The sequence below is a fragment of the Neodiprion virginianus genome, chromosome 6 (assembly GCF_021901495.1).
Source record: "Neodiprion virginianus isolate iyNeoVirg1 chromosome 6, iyNeoVirg1.1, whole genome shotgun sequence".
Classification (NCBI taxonomy): domain Eukaryota; kingdom Metazoa; phylum Arthropoda; class Insecta; order Hymenoptera; family Diprionidae; genus Neodiprion; species Neodiprion virginianus.
In genome coordinates, this window is record NC_060882.1 from 25302907 (window position 1) to 25324860 (window position 21954).

Consider the following 21954-nt stretch of genomic DNA (forward strand, 5'->3'; position numbering starts at 1 on the left):
ACGTAATTTTGCGAGAGAATTTGATTGGGCGCAGTCCCAATACGCTGCGATCAACGGATCAAAAGTTACAGCCAAAAAACCAGAACCTGTGTTTTCGACATTTTTCAGCAGGTGCTTTTTCCTTCGTAATTTCTCTCCTGTTGATCCCACCCTCTTTTCGCTGCGTTTTCTGAGTTCCTTGGGTTCCAATTGGTCGGGAAAAAGTCATACGAATCAATTCTGAGACGAAAAATTTTTTGGTCGAAAAAAAAGGAAGGTTAACCCCTTTGTATTTTTGGCGAAAATTTTCGCGATTTCGAAAAGTGCTCGACCAATTTTTTTAGGCACTATTTCCGACGTAATTTTGCGAGAGAATTTGATTGGGCGCAGTCCCAATACGCTGCGATCAACGGATCAAAAGTTACAGCCAAAAAACCAGAACCTGTGTTTTCGACATTTTTCAGCAGGTGCTTTTTCCTTCGTAATTTCTCTCCTATTGATGCCACGCTCTTTTCGCTGCGTTTTCTGAGTTCCTTGGAGTTTAATTGGCCGGAAAAGAGTCATACGAATCAATTCTGAGACGAAAAATTTTTTGGTCAAAAAAAAAGGAAGGTTAACCCCTTTGTATTTTTGGCGAAAATCTTCGCGATTTTCAAAAGTGCTGGAATAAATTAATTGTGGCACTAATCCGACGTAATTTTGCGAGAGAAATCGATTGGGCGCAGTTCCAATACGCTGCGATCAACGCATCGAAAGTTACAGCCAAAAAACGAAAACCTGAATTTTCGACATTTTTCAGCAGGTGCTTTTTTCCTCGCATCTTCTCTCCCGTTGATCCCCCGCTCCTTTCGCTGCGTTTTCTGAGTTCCTTGGGGTCCAATTGTTCGGGAAAGAGTCATACGAATCAATTCTGAGACGAAAAATTTTTTGGTCAAAAAAAAAGAAAGGTTAACCCCTTTGTATTTTTGGCGAAAATTTTCGCGATTTTGAAAAGTGCTGGAATCGATTCTTTCAGGCTTTATTCCGACGTAATATTGCGAGAGAAATCGATTGGGCGCAGTCTCAATACGCTGTGATCAACGGATCAAAAGTTACAGCCAAAAAACCAGAACCTGTGTTTTCGACATTTTTCAGCAGGTGCTTTTTCCTTCGTAATTTCTCTCCTGTTGATGCCACGCTCTTTTCGCTGCGTTTTCTGAGTTCCTTGGAGTTTAATTGGCCGGAAGAGAGTCATACGAATCAATTCTGAGACGAAAAATTTTTTGGTCAAAAAAAAAGGAAGGTTAACCCCTTTGTATCTTTGGCGAAAATTTTCGCGATTTTGAAAAGTGCCGGAAACGATTCTTCCAGGCACTATTCCGACGTAATTTTGCGAGAGAAATCGATAGGGCGCAGTCCCAATACGCTGCGATCAACGGATCAAAAGTTACAGCCAAAAAACCAGAACCAGTGTTTTCGACATTTTTCAGCAGGTGCTTTTTCCTTCGTAATTTCTCTCCTGTTGATGCCACGCTCTTTTCGCTGCATTTTCTGAGTTCCTTGGAGTTTAATTGGCCGGAAAAGAGTCATACGAATCAATTCTGAGACGAAAAATTTTTTGGTCAAAAAAAAAGGAACGTTAACCCCTTTGTATGTTTGGCGAAAATTTTCGCGATTTTCAAAAGTGCTGGAATAAATTAATTGTGGCACCAATCCGACGTAATTTTGCGAGAGAAATCGATTGGGCGCAGTCCCAATACGCTGCGATCAACGGATCAAAAGGTGGAGTCAAGAAACGAAAATATTTTCCCTCTAATTCTGTCGCTGCTGATGCTCTTGTTTCTTTCAAGTTTCTCTTGCTTCTCTCAGAGTCGAATCAGTAGCCCAAGAGACGTACACAACGATTCTAGACGGAAAAATTTCTGAAACCTACGATTTCAAAAAACCAGGGCTAACCACCTTTGAACAGTTGATCAAAAAATACCGTCGAACACATGAGGTTTGCATCTGACTTCTAAAAGGTGGGCAAGGGGAGAAAGACAAATCACAACTGTACAGTGACCAAACTTTATCTGTTTATTCAACATTCCTTATTTCTGCTACAAGTGTTCGAGTGCCAATGTGTTGTAATTTCACAAGTTACGAGACAGTGCAAAGTCGAATACAAAGTGACTTGAATAAGTGTTAGTAAAAATTGTATAATTATTCTGATCGTTATATGAGGGTAAAATAGTGCAATATGCAATATCCTAAGCAGAATATGAACAATATTATCATTTAGGTAGTCAACGTCATAGGTAATAAGCATTGTCCTAGTTTTGGCTTGCGTACAAGTACAACATACCTCTCCTGCATACGATATATATTAAATATGATATTTTATTGTCACTATTTTATGTAACCTTGACTCAAATGAATAAATAATTGGTTTTCCACATATTTATTACGTATTTTTTGAGCTAGTCGACGAACCGATGCAGCTGACTCGCGGATGTCGGTTTTTCACAATAACAAATACCCAAGACCAAAGTACACTTACTCCTGGGAAATTATGCACATAAATGTTTCCAAATGCAAACGGTACCCTCCATGACTTCTGGGTCATCACTTCTAAGTCGTTCAGATCCCTGCAGTGTTGGAAACTCGGCCCTCACATAGGACACTTAGCAAGAACCAGACTCCATCTCACATGAAATGGTGAAGCTATTCTCTTAAAAGTGTCTGAATTTTCCGAAATAATGATATTTACGTGAATGATTGCACTCATTTAATGACACTTGCAATATTTTCCAGTCTGAACTATTGCATTAATTATACACTATTATTGCGGAACGTTATCGCCTGGGAATCATATTAATTTTATTCTTCGCCTCATCAAAGTTCCCAGTCTACAATTCCATAGGAGATACGTTCCATGTGCCTGCGGACGTTAGGAAGATGACAGCAGACTTTCATATCGTAGAGCGACGTCAAGCCCAGAATAGCGTGCCACAAGTCCGAGTCTGTTGAACGAAAACATTTTATCATTATTAGATGGCAGGAGTCAAGGATATAATGAAAATCAATCGATGGAATTGACTTCGATTTTGGGGTTTCTAGTCTGACATTAAAATGTACCGTTTTTAGACAGTCCGAGCTTGAAAAAATTGCACGATGACGCGAGGAAGACGATTTAAATATGGTTCAATTAGAAACAGTCCCCCGAGTCTCGGCACCTGTCACCCTCGCCGCGGAGGCGTTAGAGACACGCGAGGGCCAGCCGAATAACCGCTGCTGTATACCGGCCAGAAATAGCCCAGGTCTGGTAGATTTTTGCAGGCGAATAGTCCCGCTGGCCCGCACGCGCAAAACGTCTTGGCAAAACGATGATGGACCGTAATTAAATGCGAGCGATGAGAGCTGACATTACTCAAGACTAGGGATACGTGCACGCGTCTCTGGGCCAAATCCTGCCCCTGCACCATTCTGAAGCAAAAAAAAAAGTTCGGCCCATAGGCCTCATTAAAATCATGTAAATAACACAGCTGCACTCGGTGCGGGATCAGTCAAACCCACCATTTTTATCATTTCATCCCACAGGCTGCTCGGATCATCACCCCTAGTCGTTTAACTGAGAAAATGCGTTCTTCATGGCGAGGTCAACTTTATCCAGGAGTACAGTTTATACTGACGTTGCATCTTTTATGTTACATTTCCTGTAAGGTATATGGTACCGTTCTCGTTGCATAGAGACGTGAGAAGTGATCGGTATTTTATGAGGACGACGTTTGTCACCGGGGCGGAAAATAGACGCAAGGATATTATGGGAGATAGCCGAACCACCTTACGTGTACCGTAATTAATTGTCGTCAGTGTTCGGTGTATCTGGATATGATATGCGTGAACCTGGCACAGCGAAGGATACGACGAAAGCGGAGATGGGGATATCGATTATGAATGAACCCCAGAGTCCATTCAGGTTGAACGTGACCCACCCAGACGTAGCCTTGGTCCATCTTCAACTCTTTGGTCAAAACCCATTCTGCGAGACAGACTGGTGACAAGGTGCGACCAAAGCTCTCTCCGAATTCCGACAGAGTCCCCTTATGAATGGTGGCCTGTGAGATCGGGGAGTCTCGACCGCGCATTAACTCGCTGTCAACTTAATTTTAATCTCACTGCTCGCCGGAGCGTTATACATGCAGTCACGAGGACCGGATTAACATCGCTTGGATCTGGTTGGCCGTGCCCGACGCCCGGTCGAGGATCTTCACTCTCGCTATTTTCAGCGGGTTTAATTAATCTCCGACCAAAAACATCGGGGGGGAATGGCGACCGCATGATGGCCGGTTGCCGCGAAGTGCCACCTGGCATAAATAGAAACATTGAGACTACCGCGGTTCAAGAGGCAATAAGAGAACACGAAGTCCTAAGCAAATCTACATCTTCTGCGGGCACCTGCCTTTCGCATGATGCGTTGGCGGTGCGGTAACTTCAGTTTCCGGTCGCTAATTCAACGCAAGTTTTCCTTCATGGTACGCATTGAATGACCAGCCGTTTAATAGAACCGCCTATGTGTACATCTAGGCACGTTTCTGATACCAGTAACCGTGAAATTATCGATGGGAAAAATATTGACGAACGTGCGTAGTATCAGGGTAGAAAAGAGCCGCATCGGGCATTTGAGTTCGGTTTAGCCCAGCTAGACGGTATTGCCATCCGGCCCGCGACCAGAGAACTATTATTAAGTCATGTCGGAACGTTAGTTGCTCAGGGTACGAATTAATCACGGTGAAAAAATGGACCGGAAACTCGCCTCGAAATACCCCCCTGGACTGCGGAAATATTAAACGGATGTTGGCTTGACGGCAGTACCGCGACTCTAAGATCTCGAAAACGATTACGTCAAAATCACCCTGAAACGCCCACTGTACATATAATAATTCGGAAATAAACTTTTGATTTAGAGTGACGATGGTCCGCTACTCAACGTCCGGTTGACCGGCACCGTAGTGTATCGGCCAATTTGCGGGAGCATCGATCAAGTCGTTACTTCCGGTTCACTTCTACCTTACCGCTGGAGTTCCAATTAATGTACCGAGATTCTTCTAGCACGAATTAATTTGTAACATGTGCACCATCAATCGTGTTGTAATATTTCTTTTTCTCACAAATAAAACAAACTGCGACAAAATTCAGAAAGAACAACTTGGAAAATGACGATAAAGACTAAAATCCGTTATTATATACATATCTCGGCGAGGAGAAACGATCACATCTGGCCACACCGCGGTGTCAGCTGTTTGCTGTTTATTCTTTCAGCTTTTTCCGAGCCGCCAGAAGGGGTCAGGAGTAGAGAACAGCAAGTTGACAACTTCACACGTCGAGGGAATGATTTTGGCAGTAAATTTGAAAGATTAACCGCGCCGAGCCGCATGCGTGGTGATAAATTCTCGGTATAAGCAAGAACTGAGAAAAAGAAGCTGCGGAAAATCGTCTCTCGGCTAAACAATGATATCTGCATTTTGGCGAACTTGATGTCCAACATCGAGGAGGAGCAGGAGCTGCTGGATCAAAATGACACGGATCACGCGGCGAGCTGCATAGGTTAGCAATGACAATCCGTCCTTAATAACATCACCCCATCGCTTACCTTCGCCCTTCGAAATCCCTTCCACAGCAGAGAAAACCATCAGCTGCAGTGATCCTCTGCAGAGTGAGAAGAGTAGAAAGGTCCACCCGCGGCTAGTCTCGACACCGGTGCAGAAGGAGGAGTTTTTATGGAGGTCGAACGAGGAAGGGCGGCAATCGAAGACCAGGCAGAAATCATTCGACCAGAAGCAAGAGGATGGTGGGTGGTGAATTACGGCGTTAATTTGTCTAATGGAAATTGGTCTTGCACTACGCGGACTCGCCGAGAGGCGCAGGATTTATGCTGATATATTTTCTTACCTATACAGACGCGTCGGGCAGCTCGCTGCAGGGTGACATATGCAGAATATGCCACATGGGGGGCTTTCCTCAGCTGGCCCATACCCAGCCGATGTGGGAGTGGCAGAACCAGGGCGTTCGTCGGGTTTCCAGCCAGATATCCACCTTGTCGTCGTACGCCTACTTGGGGCCGCTGATCGCAGCTTGCAAGTGAGCGATAACCTCGATGATCGGAGGATGGCGATCGGTGAAACTAGAATAATTAAAGAGCGTAAGGGACGAGTGCGTGAGCGTGTGCGTGTGTAAATACATCGTGTAGGTACGTACGCGAGTACGTACGCGAGTCGATTCCTCGAGAACTGGTTCTCCGAGAGATGCGAGGATAAGAGTCTCTGGAGCAAGGCAATCACTGTCACGAAGCATCCGTCAGCCGGAGGTTAACGTCGCTTTTGTATCGATGGTCGGCAAAAGAAAAGCTGTAGAAAAAAAAAAAAAAAAAGAAACTGGGGAAAAAATCTAAGAGTAAAAAAAGGGGAAAGAAAAAAACGCTTAACCACTTAGCGTGCCCCGTGCCGTGTGCGCAGGGTTTCAGGAACCTCGAGTTAGATAACTAAAAATACGTAGACAGAGCGGAGGTTTTGATGGGTTGCAAAGATAAGGTGTCAAAGATCGGTAACACGTGTAGCGGGGTCTGTGACGTATCGGTACAATACTCATACCCATAAGCCCCTCCGTACCGAGGACCGCATCACCGCGTCTCCGCTTATTTTAGGATTAAAAACTCACCCCTTCACAACGCGACTGCAGATGCCGCGGTACCGTGGGTCTCGTCCATGCCGAATGCCTCGAACGATGGTTGACAGAATCGGGGCACATGAGGTGTGAACTTTGCGGTCACAAGTACGTCATCAAGCGAGTTCCTCGCCACGGGATTCTCGCCAGTGTTGGAATATGGCTGAAAACAGTGGTAGCTACTCAGCAGGTAAGGGCTGCACTCGGGGGCCGATCGCTATCCGCTTTGGGGACTGAGATTTAAGAAGATAAAGCAAAACCATAGATATGAAACTTCTGTAACAAAGAATAACGTGCAAAGTGAATATAGCGATCGACACGAGCGCGCAGCCTTAATAAACTTCATTGGCCTGATCGCTACTGGGTTCTTTTTTATTACGTAGTGTATATAACGCGCTGTTTCAACGACTGCTAGATGTTCCTGGACATAATGTATCTTCTGGTAACAACGCCCCTTGCCCTGTTTTCCTGCTACGTCTGCGCGCTTGCGTTGAGGGTGTTGATAGAGGGTGGATTTTACCAGATACCATGGATGATAATAGCGATGCTGCCGACATGCTCACTGACGCTGATCGCCTACTGGGGCTGGCTGATAACTCTGGGCAGGTACACGAGCAGGTAGCATAATGTGCAGTAATTGACACCAGCCGAAACTCACACGGTTGCAAAATTCTCTGAGAAATCTTCTTCGGAGATGTTTACTTCATGCTAAACACTAACGTATTGGGTTCATTGACGATCCAGACTCCACTCCCGACGCTGGCGACGCTTTTGGCGAAACAACTTCGTCGTTCGTCTGCTGCCCGATAACGCTCTTTCGCGGTTGAACCACGCCGACAACTATCCATCGGCTGGACCACCCGTCCCCATAGTCGTGAACGTCGTGGAGGAACCCGCGACCGCTGGAATCCCTGAAGATAACGACGAGGTCGAAGAATACAACGCGAGCGACGATCAGGCTTGAGGGTATTCTGGAGGAATGAGGCGATCGCCGATATTCTGTCGGGGATAATCCGACCGTGCGCATTAAAAAGAAAGCGAATGAAAACGAATCTTGTTACGCGCGTAACAGGTAGGGAGTTATTTACGACCTGTAGAGGCGCCGAAATCAAGATCCACGGTCGAGTTGCACGGAGTTTCGAAACGGGACGACTGCAGGTGGAGGGAAAGTTGCTACGAATTCAGGCTATAACCAGTTCACTGGGTGAACCACCTCGCCTCGACCTCCTTGGCGCAGAAATTCACTCTTACTTTCGGTCTCTGCCTCGGTAGATGGTAGATCAGGATTTCACGGGTGCTTGGGCTGTTATTGAAACGCGGAGAGAAAGAGGTTTGAATAGCGGTTCTTCCCGGTCACAGCGCGTTCGTCTTTCTCTCGATTTAAAAGCGATCCAAATTGGATATCCAGTCTAACTTTGATACCTATACTCGTCACCGGATGCAGAGAAGCGAGAAGTCAAAGACTATCGTGACAAGTATTTAGGATTACGGGATAGGAATTCGTTAATTATAAATCGTGGAAGTGCGAGCGATCTGACGAGTTCTCAGCCCCCGTCCGTTTCACCTTTTTCTAATAATTTATGCGCCTACGCGATACTCGATCTCGGTCGTACCGAGAGTTCTGAATCATCCTGTATAACGTAGAGGCGTGTAAGTATCTGTCAACGATCCTTGGATTTATTATCCGCTAAGAAAACACACGCGATTTAAGAGTGAGAGTCCCAGGAATAAACTGCCATCCGCCGTGCTCTTCGCTCCCTGCAGCTAGCTTTGCAATTGTACGAAAGCTGCAGGCGGGGGATGCAATCGCGTGCATTCAGACCTCTTCGCAGCGATTCCGCGCCGCGCTGATATCGTGGGCGATCTTTCCCGATCGGATATCATCCCAGGCTACCGACGATGCGGTTTACCGATCCTGAATCGATATGGTCGATCTACGAGATAAATGGCCCCTAAGTTCAATTTAATTTATCCTGAGATTTATATCATCGAGCCGCAGGTTTACTCTTCTAGCTGCTGATAAGACGGTTAAGCTCACACAAATATTCTTCGAGACATTTATTCGCAGAAAATAAAATTTGGTATGAATACACTATACGATAATCAAGAAAATCCTTCAGGTTAGTTCACTAGAATTCTGAATAGTTTTTCAGGTAGTTGAATTTCTTCCACGGATGCAGTAGTACGATATGTACTTGCCGCACTTTGAACACAAAAGCTAAGCCGAGGACGTCGTATCCAGAAGAGAAACGTTCAATCCCAAACCATCATACCTAATCCAATGACAATCGACGTCGATATTCGTGGCCCAGATACGTTTTCGATCGTAAATATGTACTTTTTATAGCAAGCGAGTTATATCGACGTGGCGTATAGGTATTTGGATGTATGGCGTTTGTACGCAGCGGGGAAAAAAGGTTGATCATATTTCCAAACATCTCAAGAGACCGATTAAGTTTGGGATTACACCAAACGATTTTCTGAGAGGTCGATAATCCGTGATAAATAAATCCTTCGCATTCTTTGGAACGAACTCTTTCTTCTGCGAACAACAATGAGACGCGAGCTTACAGAAACTCTGAGTAGAATAATGGAAGTAGAAGGTAAGTGCACGGTGTCGAGTCGTAAATTAGCATAGATCAGACGAGCCATCAGATTCAAAAGCTTGAACCTGACTGCCGCCGCGTCTGTCCGGCATCGGGACGGGTGCTAACTCGTCTATAATAACGTAGCTGTAGTACCTACTTATAGTAGAAAGGAAAATAAGAATAGAAAATAAATGAAAAGAAAAAGATCGAAAAATCTTACCACCGGCCAAGATAGCTGCGAGGTGTTTTTCTAAGTGGACGCTAATTTGAAACAAGAAGAAAACTCGTGTCAGAGATCACGGCGAGTGAAATGAAAGCAGAGAGAAAAACAATTTTTAAAAATAAAGTGAAAAACAACATCAGCCTCGGAGAGCCTGAAGTGTTGTTGTTCGCTAAATAAAATTAACAGCGAGTCGATCGTACAGCGAACCCCGCAGGATAGTTGCTCTCTTGGATAGTCGGTTTGAGCAGGATAACGGTTTACGGTCTTTGGTTGAATGGACTTTATCACGAAAAACATCCTTGAATCATTTTTGTCGTCGTTTCGAGGGTTGAAGGAAAAGGCGCAAGGGTGGTCCAGCTGTAATGAGCCGGTAGCTCGAAGAATCCCTAAATCAAATTGTTATGGGGAAATTGTTATCATACTCGGCAGTGTCGCGTGCAGTAGGTTCCGGATTTACGAGCTGACATTCGAAAATCCCCATCGCGGCATAAAAATAATAATTGGTTGATTTATCGGGTATGCGTTGGTTCGCCGCTTTTGTAAATATAAAGACACTTATTACACTGCGGACTGGATCCAATGGGGTTATTTCCGTTGGTGGAAGAGGGATACCGCGCGATAGACGGGAGAGCGAGAGAGAAAGAGAGAGAGAAGGAGAGAGAGGGTTACCGCATTTCCTATAGAAAAACTGTCTATTTTTGAGAACGTTCACATCTTCTCATCGTCTCCATCGCGTCTCATCGCGTGTCGCCCGCCCTGCGACGAGTATAAGAATCGTCTAAGAGCCGTATACCGGTGGCGTTTCCGCTTCTGTCTATACTCGCATGGTGTTATTTTTAATTGCGTTGGAAAATGTCCTCTCTCTCTCTCTGTGAAAAAAAAAAAAAAAAAAAATAACGTACAAAATGAAAAAAGAAACTGAAACTTAGAAAAGTAAGGGTAAAAAGGACAAGAGGTCTCTTGTATTCATCGCCGCTTATATTACTAACTTCCGTAAAACGTCTTCTTGAATTCACCCTCGCCCTTTAATCTGCTCAGCGATCACTGGACCAAGACTTTCACAGGGAATTCATCTGCGTGGTTTTATATTCGTTACATGGGCAACGAAAATGCGCTACATATGTATCAAGCGATGCGCGTGAAATACTGCGATTCGTGTGTTGGTATAGGAAACTCGCCATAGACGAGACGAAGGAACTAAACAGAGTTTGGAGGAAGGAATGAATCTTTTACGCGCCATCTACACAAATGTATCCGGTTCGTGCCAGAGAGGAGGATGCGAGTTTGTTTCGGTGTAGGTTCGGCGAGCTATTTAAAAATATTGGCATTCCGTGGTCGCTGGCTCTCTTCCGAGAGGAAATGATACAGTGCGGAGCCTTTGATTGGAAGAAAACAGTGTTTACTCATTTTTTCTATCATTCGTCGTCGGGGTTGAAGTATCGACCAGCCAATTAAAATTACACATCTCACTTACCGTGAGCTGCGCCGCACTGCATTGGATGAGAAAAAGTGTGGGGAAAAAACGAACTCTGCACCCTCCGAACATAATCGAGTTGTCATTCTGGAAGCTGCAATCGGGGTTGAGACTTTTTCACCGTGAACTACAGACGTTGCACTCGTTCACGAGGTGCGTAATTTAGAAAAGTAATCTCCTCTCTTCGCCGCACGGTAAATCGTACAATCGCTCGGAGGCTGAGAATATTCGTTTTAAAATCTGTCTGCGAGGATATTACCACGTGTTACCGGTTTCATTAGTATAGTGTGTTTGAAATATATGCGAAAGCTCGAGCATGTTAACGAGTCGTTTGCCCGAGGCGTCGATGCAGTCCATTATTGGTATAAGTCGAGTACTGATAAAAGTCCCAGGACCCCGAGGGGACGCCTCTTGTGTCCCGCATAAATAATTATTGATTTATCCGATTTTTATTCCCGGCGAGGACTCGGTTTCAGATTGGAATTTATCGACCGCGTGTACATATACCTATACGTATACATATATTACGAGGAGAGGGTTCCAAGTCGAGGGTAAGGCGAAAATCATCCATTCGCTCAAAATATCGACGGTGAGTTGCTTCGTTTTCTTCTTTTCTCTTGCATTTACTATCCCTTCGAAACATTTCCGAGAATGTAGTTTTGATTTATGCGCGCACTGAAGCGGTGAAAGATCGGCTCGTGATATATGCGTCGAACGCGAACGGAGTGTGCAAAGTATGTATCGGTTGGCCGAGGTTAGGGTAAGACAACGTTTTTTTAAGCTCGCGTAAAATATTGCCAATTATATTATGCTTGCCGGGTCTATCCAACAAGTTGCCAAAATTTATTGTAGATGATAAAGGTATCTCGGCGCTGCACATATTATACCTACACTGCACACTTCGCATCGCCAATGCGGCTTAACAAGCCACGGCGTATCTCGAACACGCAACCCAATAAATTGGCGATTCTGGTTCGGCGCCAATCCCGAAATCCCCAATTTACTATTCAAGGCTTAAGTCATGGAATCGGCAATCAGGAGCATTTCGATTCTCAGGCATCGTCGTCGCGGTACGTCGCCAATTTGCGGCGCTGCCTTTTTCCTTCCATTCTTCACGCTCCCCGACTCGCTTTCATCCCCCACCCCCCCCAAAAAAAAAGGGACAGAAGCTAAAGACGGGGTGATTTTTGAGAAAAGTGTGTACGGTGCCGAGAAATATACCGGTACCACCGAGATACATCAGTAGAGCGATAAGTACTTCAAAAATAAGTATCAAAGCACGCTGGGTTTAACCCTTGCCCAACCGAGCGGGGCTAATTTATATGTTTTTCGTCAGGTTAGACAGTTTAAACATTCGAGGAAGAGGCTGTAGGACTCCCGGGGATATAACACTCGGTGCAGTGATAGCTTCTCCCGAAATACGGTTAAAAATATCCCTCCACTGTGGAGGCCTTACGATTTAAAGGTAAAGATATAAGAAAAATGACACCTACTATTCTATAGCGTTCAGTCGTTTTTGTCTTCCCCGTTTACCTAATTGATTACACGTATGTATGATTATACGGTGAAGCGTGGCATCGTGCCACGTATCTTTCTTGCGATAAAAGAAAAAATCACCGCGATTTATCCGATTTATTATCAAACAAATGCCACCCGTGAGACGGTATCCGTTGAAAATCGAACTTCCAGACGTGGTGCATCTGAAAACTGTGGACAGAATTTTATTGTTTTTTTTTCAAAAGAATATCAGACAAAGTTATTCAGGTAAAATGTTTTGATCTTTCATCCTTAGCCTAAAACTTGGAAGCCTTTTTCACCCTTTACTTTATGATTTCGTCTAAAGCCTTCCGAGCGATTCTCAATTTTCTCTCGATTTTCGTTTGCTCCTCAAACTTTTACACTTTGCAATTGAAAATATTAACAAATTTGTTTAATAATATTCCATTGTACACGCATTTTCGTACGAACTTTTTTACTTTTCCGAGTATTTTGAAAACTGATCGCATCAGTCTCCCATCACGTTTTTCTCCCTCACCCAAGTGTTTTTGTTCTTTTTGCGTAGATGTTGTCCTTCAATTCTTATCTCCAGAATTTGAACCATTCACCCGCACGAGAAGTCAGGCTATTTTGCCTGTTCCCCAATTCCCGAGTACTTTTTCCGGGACATTCAGATCCTGCAAGGCAATACGGTATTCTTTTAATACCATTTCACTCGCACGGGCTGTAACGAATAAGTACAAACGTTAATTCCCCCGCTTAGCGTCGCGACGCCCGGCGTAAATCAGCCGCGGTGTGAGAAGGACGCCGGGAAGCGCACCGTATCCAGGGAATGTCGGGATATTAGTCCCGAGGGAGACCGTCGCACGGATGCCGAACATTCTACAGCGGAGGCAATCGGACGCGATAGAGCCGCGAGGACCGAAAAATCGAAAGACCGAAGGAGCAGTTTTCCTCCTAATGAATTTATGCGCTTCTTGCCTTATCTACGAGCCGGGTAATAGTCAATTTGTTGTTACCCTTCTCGTCCCATCCCGGAATCCAAGAATATTTCGACGGCTTTGAATTCTTCTCGCGCTTCTTTACAACAAATACTGGCCTTAACCGATATTTATATCTTCCTTCCCCAACCCGCAGGTAGATCTGAACAGGTGCACAGAAATACGAAGTTAGATCTAATTTTGGATTTTATTTCACTTCCGTTTCCACCGTACGCTTCAATTTTTTTCATCATATAATTAGCATCAAATTTATCTGAAATTAAATTTACTGGGACACTACGAGACGAATTGTCACATTTAATCTCATTTATCGAAATAAATTTTTACACCAAGCATAAAGATTTTACTACACGAGGATCGGTATTCAGGAAACACGCGCGTTTCGGTTGGACAAGGTTGTATTAATAGTATACCTTCGGTGAAGTTTTGTCGCATAAATTTTGTAAATACTTGCATGGATCTGAACTTGTAGAAATTGAATGAGAACAAAAATAAATAAATAAAAAATCTGGACACACGATCTCTATTTCAAGTTTGTATTAGGTACGTAAATACCTTCCTCGTTACACGTCTTATAAACAAGTTTCGAACGATTCTTAACTCACTTTGTTACCGCCAGTCGATTCTGAAGGTTGATTGCCGCTAATGACCGGCCCGAATTCACAGAGTGAAGGGTATATAAAATGGGAAATAAATTATCGCGAAACCTCGCATTCGCGTTATTTCAAGAATAATACTACGTCTTGGCTAGAATCCGTCGAACGCGTAAGCAGCTGGTATATAATCCCTGCCAAATCGTAATTACAGCGCGTTAGTTTTATCCCACAGCAGTTCCTTTAATTGCGTATTTATACGTACGAAAATACGCGCAACAGAATTTCCCGTCGGGATTAACCAGAGACACGAAGTAAACTGAGGCCAGAAGTGTACGAATTGCCAGAAGCCCGCCGACAGATGTTGAAACGAATCAATCAAAGACGGGCGGTATGCAAATTCGCAACAGTTAACAAAAGCTCGAAAGCATTAAGTTCATTTTGTACATGAAAGACGGTTTAAAATGCGAGTATTACTTATTCTTTCTCGCTTGCGCAGCATCCGTGCTATATAATTATTCTCTCGTTCCGGACGGCGCGGCGGCGGTTAAGAAATTTTTAAACATTGATTAAGAGAAGTTTCAACAAAAAAATGGTAAAAATCAAAAAATAAACCTCTGCCGTGACAATGTGCCAATGGACATTGCCGTGACCAGGATTCGAACCTGGGTTACTACGGCCACAACGTAGGGTCCTAACCTCTAGACGATCACGGCTATCAGAGGACTTGGTATATTTGCTTTCATTTCCACAGATTGATCTAGATGGCGGCCGAATTGCTCACTGAGGCGTAACGCCCGTTTTTACTATCGACGTTTGTGTAGAGCTCGTGATATTGGGCGAAAGGAGATGTGGATCTAAGTGTTGGTGTCTTAGAGCCGGTACAGAGCGGCAAAGAGTGGGGGTCGTTTCCTCGACAATACTCAACTTGGTAATGCCCTTGTATCTTGATCATCTGCGCAAGAAATTGTTGACAAGTATTGGAAAAAAACGGTCATAGTATTTTGAATGGGTTTTTTTTTTTTGCAACCAATGTACAAGTGCCCGAACTAACGAGATCTGAAAAATATTTAGTGTCCAGTTAATACAAACACGTCAAATGAAAATCTAAGGTAAATCTTGAAAGTCTTTGTATGATGGATAAACTACTTCCATTTTTTTATCAAAACACAAATTTTTCTGCCAAATCGAATTGTTCATACAGTTGTAACTTACAAATATCGTGTACTTGGCTATAAAAAGTATAACTCTTATGACGTTTTTATCACACCTAAATTTATTCAGTTTTTTTTTTTTGGATATTTGTTCGTTACAAAACGAGAAAGAAACGGACGAAAGCCGGGGTGAAAAGAAGCGAGACCATAAATCCGTGATCTGGCCGAGCTAGCTGGATAAAGGTACTCGTTACTCATATTTTCCCACTAATTTACACGGGCGTTTAGTTTTCTTAATATTTTTTTTATATTTATTTTAACGTTTTTTCCTTCCTTCTCCAACGAACGGGGGATGAAACGAGCACGCCGCAGATTGCAGGGTGGGAAGACTTGTTTCCCGAAAGAAAAAAAGAGATATGGAACAGGGCCAAAGCCAATATCCCATCCTGTGAGACACTGAATTAACTAACGGGCATATCATTGTTAAGAAAACATGTTTTTGTTGGCAGCTGAAGCGGTAAAAATAATTCGAAAGACGACTCGGTTGGATGCAGCCCGTTGTGATAATCCGCACGGGACGGGCAAGACTCGCCCCCGCGACAACGGATCGATGGCTCTATCGCCTCCTCGCCGAAAGCAGGAAAAGAAACGAAAAGGAGTAAGAAAGAAAGAAAGAAAGAAAGAAGAAAAAAATAAGAAAAAAAGTAGAGAAGTTCGAAAAATGAGAAAGAAAGAACGGCGAACCGGCTGTCAAGTTATCCGACAAAGTTGGCGCTCTCGTTTCGAAATAAGCTTTTTATCACCGGGGATCGCTGGCGAAACGAAACACGGAAATCGAGGCTGTCAGCCCGTTGTAGTTTGTATTGTTTACTTTGGACAGCAGTCCGTTTCCAAGTTTGAATACTTTACAGCAAAACAATTAATTATGCCACCGGGCGGAAAGATGGATGTGCGATTAATCGACGGTGATGTTATTATTCCTGCCGTGCAGTGCAGAAAAATCTGTCCAACAGACGAGGCTTAACGGCGTCTGTAAATTAGTTGGAGTTGATTATTTATTCCTGTATATTTGAAAAGTCGCTAAGATTCTTCCGTCTTTGGACCGTTTCACCGAAAGTCACTCAGGTTTGGTGAAACTGACGACTCTCTCTACACCGCATGTATGTAAAGAACTGACAAACGCATAACCAACAACTGATAGTAAAATATTCGGAGATAATTTGGCACTGTCGCAAAGTTCACGCTACAGCAGCGGTGTGCTTCTCTGATCTGCAAATATTTATCTCACAGCTTGTGTCCGTTGAGATAGCGATTGTGAGGGCGTTTCGGGTCTAACGTAAACGAAGACAAACACGCAGTGAGATATGCGTAGATATAGACGTGTCTATCTTTGTCGGAAACGTATCCGAATATCCGCGTTGAAACATAAGTATTCGTCCTTAAAAAAGAATTTTTTGTCGATTTTCGCGTTGCAGTTGAGCTTCGACGTTATCTTAGCGCGTTGATCGGCACCCCGGAGCGTTGACAAGGGTAGACTGATTGGTAGGCATGCCGTTAAGCCTGGGCGGTGTTGCAAATACTGAAAGGCGAAAGGCATTTAGAAAATAACGAATTCCGTCCGCCGCCGTCTTGTAGCAACAGCTGAAATATCGATCTTGTCTCACGTTTTACTCCATTTTTCCATTATCCTGAAGGGAGATTCGATGTAGTTTCGCGCTTTCGAACGTTGCTGATATTAGCTACAGCGACATGTTTATCCAGTGCAAAAAAAAAAAAAAACAAAAAAGAAAAGTAAAACGGAATAGAGAGGATGGAACAAGACGAAGGAATTAACCGGAATCGTAAAAATAAATCGAAGATTCCACGCCGCTTGTTGAAACCTGTAGCTGCGAACGATGGTGACTATTTATTGGTCGCACTAAAAAAGAAATAAATTTTATACGATCTCTGATATTTTCACACACGTCACTCAGGTTTTTATATAATTTCCACGCGCTAATATCGGTTTACTATATTTATATATACGCCCGCGTATTAATTATAGCGTGAAACACGTGGCAGATGGCCCATGTCGGTGGATTTCAATGATTTACTAAATGCGTATTAGATCGGCATCATAATTCTCTCCGTTAAAATTGGAACGGATGTATAATATACATATATAAACTATATGTTTTTCGAATTTCTTTCTTTCCACCTCGCTTCATTTTCATTCGCTACTCGGTGTATGCTAAGCAAGCGATTCGAATGAAATAACGAAGAATGGTAACACGCGTCATGCCCGCATCAAAATTCAGCACGAAGTAGGTAAGCTATAAAAAAGTTTGCCGTACGCAATGGTGAGCGAATAACATCGCCTGTTAAAAATTTATAACTCGCTTGCGAGTACGTATAAGGACCAGCAAATATTCATTGCATGATTATCAAAGTAATCACCTGTACGGCTGTCAGTTTCCAGTGTCATTTGTCGGCAATAAAGGTATAACTATTTAACAAGTATGTGCGCTCGGAACGTATTCATTTACGTGGTTTTCAAACCAAGTAGAAGTAAACGTCGACAGTCGCTGCAGCACGCGGTTTCCGTTTCGCATCGTTCGTATTTCCGCTCAACAGCGATAATGGCATTGGAAGCTGAAGGGTTGTTCTCTTTTCCCATTTTTTTCATCACCGTTTTTGCCACTTTCGGAAACTTCCGCGTGCGCCGCAACTCCCTGAGAGGAAGAAAAACTTCCTAAAGGACTTCCGTAGACTCGACAAGCAATTAGCAGTAACAAGAGCTCGTTTACGACTCGGGCTAACATTAGATCGTTACTTTGGCCATTTGATTGTCGGTTATTCGTAACTCCAGAGTAATAACCTGGTCCCATTCGTTAGTGAAACTCTCGTCTGCGGGCTCGACTTCCGGTATAATTCGGGTGGAACAATCGGGGGTTCGAAGGCCTGATGGAAACGAGCAAATACGCGAGGTTTCAATTAATCGCCGGTGAACCGGCGGAGCTTTGACGGCTAATTTCAAACCCGAGAATGAACGAAATTCAGTTCTAATTGGGCGGACGTTGGGCTGGTTTTTGTGCTCGTTATGTTACCTTGCACCACGAAATAAGTCCAGGATTTTTTGCTCCACAGTTTGTAAGGAAAAGCGAGCTCACCTCGCACGACAATTATGTATTTAACAATCTAGGATCAATCGACGTGCGGTGAATGGAAAGAGCTAGAACCAACTATTTCCACGCATTCATCATTAAAGGTATTAAACTTCGCATTAATATTGTATCTGGGCGGTAATATATTAGAGGGTACTCGAAACAAGTTACGGCACTTTTATAACGATGGCAAAAAACTAATCTCTTACCTTCGTATATAACCGCGGCTTCTCGAAGAGAACTGGCCTCGTTAAAAACCACTCTGTTAATCTATCCACCTGAGAACCGCGTCGGAATTCGACATGTTAGATATCTTCGTAAAAAGATTTCTTTTTGCAAAAACCACCCAGGGCGGTTCGCCATCAGGCAAGCGTGTTTCTCAGACCCAGAATCCAGACTCAGACAATTTACACGCTTTCCAATACGACCTCTTTCATATAATACTTTTCGCCCTTCGCCTTCTGCAACGGCTACGCGAATCCCTGCAAGAACGTTGCAGAAAAGTTTCGAGTCCTAGGAATAAGGTATTTGTAAACGTCGTTACAGAAAATATTGACTCCACACTTTTCGGGCAGAAAGCATACCGTTTTTCGGTTCAACGTACTTTGCGCTTCCTCAAGATTGAAACGCACCAAGTCGACGTTGCAAATATTTTGTCGAATTAAATTCGAGACGACAGGTTGGAACATTAAGAGACTAAAATGTTTTTCTTGCGATTTTGAATATGAAATAAGAATAAACTGTGTTTTTGCACAAGGATTCGATCTAACTCTTGAACGCATGGTCTTCGAGGATGGCAGATTTTTTATCTTCCACCGAGTGAACCTGGTCAATAGATGTTCTTCGACCCTAGAGGCGCGTAAGAACATATATTATACAGTGGATGAAGATGACGAAGGGAAAACAAGCAAGCGATGTATCAAAAGCGAAATATACATTATGCACGGGTTGCAGGAAATTCTAAAACCGTCTAATATCAATAAAATACGACTACAAACTAGAAGCGAACTACGTGGCTGTCATATCTTGAGAAACGATCTCGACGAAAACGGAAACAAACTTGTCAAATATTTGAACGTTATAATCCAAAGACCGTAATTGTTTTCCAATCCCAATCTTATCCGTTCACAAGTGAAATACAATTTTGGCGACGGTAAAGAAAAATGTAGAACAGTTACCAATAATTGCAGAAAATAATGATTTCCCTTGTTTACCCGACACTTTCTCGATTTCATTTCCATTACTGTAAAAAATATCCACCCGACCAATATTCCGCAGGGACAAAATTTTTTCACGAGAGTTGGTAGAAGCGAGCGAGATTTACACGTTATAGCTTGAAGGTATAAATCACGTGGCGGGATGTAATCTGGTGCTCGGGATTGTTCACTGAGAGAAAAATCTGAGAAAACTTACCCTGCTGTTACTAATCGTGATGTAAAAGACACCTAAAGCAGTTTTTATTGATGCATGTTAAAAAAATTATGGGTTTTTATGAAAAAAATGACTACCTTGCTTAGAAACTATGTATTTCGGCAGCACAAAATTTAAAACGTGATAACTGGTGAAAACTGCATTAGGTGTCTTTTACATCACGATTATAGTAACAGCAGGGTAATTTTTGCTCAGATTTTTCTCTCCGTGTACGGGTAGGTATAACGCACATGGATACCTACTTGTATATCTTGACGCCGCACCCTTCCTCGTCGACATCACTCATAAATGTTCCCTCCCGGAGGCCGGCTGGCAGTCGGCGATGAGATGCCGAACTGTGGCAATAAGCCCTGACGATGAGCCACCGCGTTGTAGGAAAGCGAAGCCGACCTCGAGGACGGTAACACTCGGCAGTCGACACCTCGGCGCTAATTACATTCTCCGTTTTATCGGCCATTTCGACGCGCCTTATCCGCACAGCGATGAATGCTGTTCAGAAATTTATACGTCTTCAAATTGATACGCTTAGGTATAATAATTATTTCATTCAGGTGTTAATACTCCAGGTTAAGTTCGCACGGAGTGGTAGGGTATATATATATATATTATATTCATGAATTTTCACGAAAATCAACGGGACTTTTATTTTACCTTCATCGCGCGCAAATATTTTGATTATCTAAAAACCGTAGGAACGATCGCGCCTTCCGAAGATTAACTTGGCTGTTTCAAAACCGCAAATCACTGTCAAACAAAGTGGAACAAGACCTCGTTCCAAAACGGTCATCCATTATCGACACAGGCTGTGACCCAACAGAGCTGAAGTCGGCTAAAATATGAAAATCTAGAGGAGTGCGGTATTATAAGAAGAGGCTGCACGCCCAGATCACCGTACGTACTTAGTGTTTATCGGAGTAAGCCGATTACTCCGCTCGTTAACGTTATCCAGTATCAAGTTTCACGTTTCCATCTCCGATTTCCATCAATAATTATTCAACTAGAATGAAACTTTTACGATGTCATTTCCTAATGCCTTCCATCGACTTTATTACCCACTCAACATTTGAATATATATATAACTGAACACTTTATTCTTCGACCGATTGAGCGATTATTGGGACCGACGAGTCGGTACAGTTTTATACCTGTCTGCGATATTCGGTGTGAACGACTCTTAAAGAAAGAGAGACGTGAGCGTGTCGCGGTTGCTGGGACCAAGTTATGACAAGGGTTGCCCAGAAATAGCCGGTTTACAGGAATACGCCAGGGCGTAGGTAGGCGTGTTAAAGGCCGGCATTAACTCCTGCGTGGGATACGTATACGTATATACACGGGACGCGTGCACATAGGTGCGTCTCTCTGTATATCGAATGTATATCGGGCGTTAGAAAACGACCGTCGAATGTGTATAATAATGCTTTAATGCGCATACACCGCGAGAGCTCCGGTTTTAAGTGACGCTTAAATCTCAATCTCATAATCCTACGTTTGCAAAATTATACACTTATACATATATGTACACACACAATACATATATTTAATAGTTGAAAACATCCGGAAACCATTCCGAGATTTACATGGGCGGTTGTTCCCATTTCGGTAAATTCGTGCAACGGCCCGAATTCCGATCGGTTGGAATAACATTTCGAATTGCAAATCACTTCTCTCCAACTTCGTGAAACATGATACTCTTTACAAAATGTCGAAGAACATTCCACCGGGAGAAATCCGAAAATATAAAGTTGGTTGTTTTTTGCGGCCCGTTTGAACCGTTATGACAACCATTCAAATCCCCGCGGCATGAATTTTTCGCGAGTGTAATTGAAAAGGAAGGAGGCTGGAAATTGAAAGCAAAAATGTGAACAAGAAGGCAGTGACTCCGCGGCGCACACGTGGAAGCAATTTATTCGTGTTTGACGCATTCAGCCCCCAGAATCACGACGTGAGGAGGACGAGGGTGAGGGTGAGGGTGAGTCGTCATCTTCTGGGTCGATGAAATATTTACAATATTGCTTGGGTAAAATTTTTGGTGCCGAAACAACTCCGTGTAACAACTTTATGAGAGCTAGTTTGTTTTTCTGATTTAGGGGATCGCCGGGGCTTGTATTACATTTGTTCAGGCTTGTTACGAGGTGACGGGTTCCGCGAGATACGGCCAGTCAAAGACGTTTATTAGTTTCCCAAGTTCAC

At 43.4% G+C, this 21954-nt stretch overlaps 2 protein-coding genes and 1 non-coding gene across 4 annotated transcripts in view; 1 reads left to right on the forward strand and 2 right to left on the reverse strand.

The window, feature by feature from the left end:
- Positions 1 to 5474: 5474 nt before the first annotated feature.
- LOC124307986 (E3 ubiquitin-protein ligase MARCHF11-like) lies at positions 5475 to 7282 on the forward strand. The gene is made up of 5 exons (XM_046770239.1): positions 5475 to 5544; positions 5618 to 5788; positions 5898 to 6078; positions 6676 to 6850; positions 7076 to 7282. Exons 1-5 carry the CDS (start codon positions 5475 to 5477, stop codon positions 7280 to 7282), a joined length of 804 nt encoding a protein of 267 aa, XP_046626195.1.
- Positions 7116 to 21954, reverse strand: part of LOC124307179 (uncharacterized) — a 31371-nt gene continuing 16532 nt past the window's right edge. The window contains exons 2-3 of one of the 2 annotated variants that reach the window (XM_046768617.1): positions 20007 to 20236; positions 12892 to 13119 (exon numbers count right to left, since the gene is read on the reverse strand). In XM_046768617.1, the coding sequence (XP_046624573.1) occupies positions 13113 to 13119; positions 20007 to 20236 (237 nt within the window). In that variant the 3' untranslated portion in view covers positions 12892 to 13112. Of the gene's footprint in view, positions 7572 to 12891; positions 13120 to 20006; positions 20237 to 21954 lie in introns of those variants that run through there. The other variant, XM_046768618.1, reaches the window with a different exon arrangement.
- On the reverse strand, positions 14681 to 14752 carry Trnah-gug (transfer RNA histidin (anticodon GUG)). Its single transcript has one exon. It is a non-coding gene; the product is annotated as a tRNA-His (tRNA).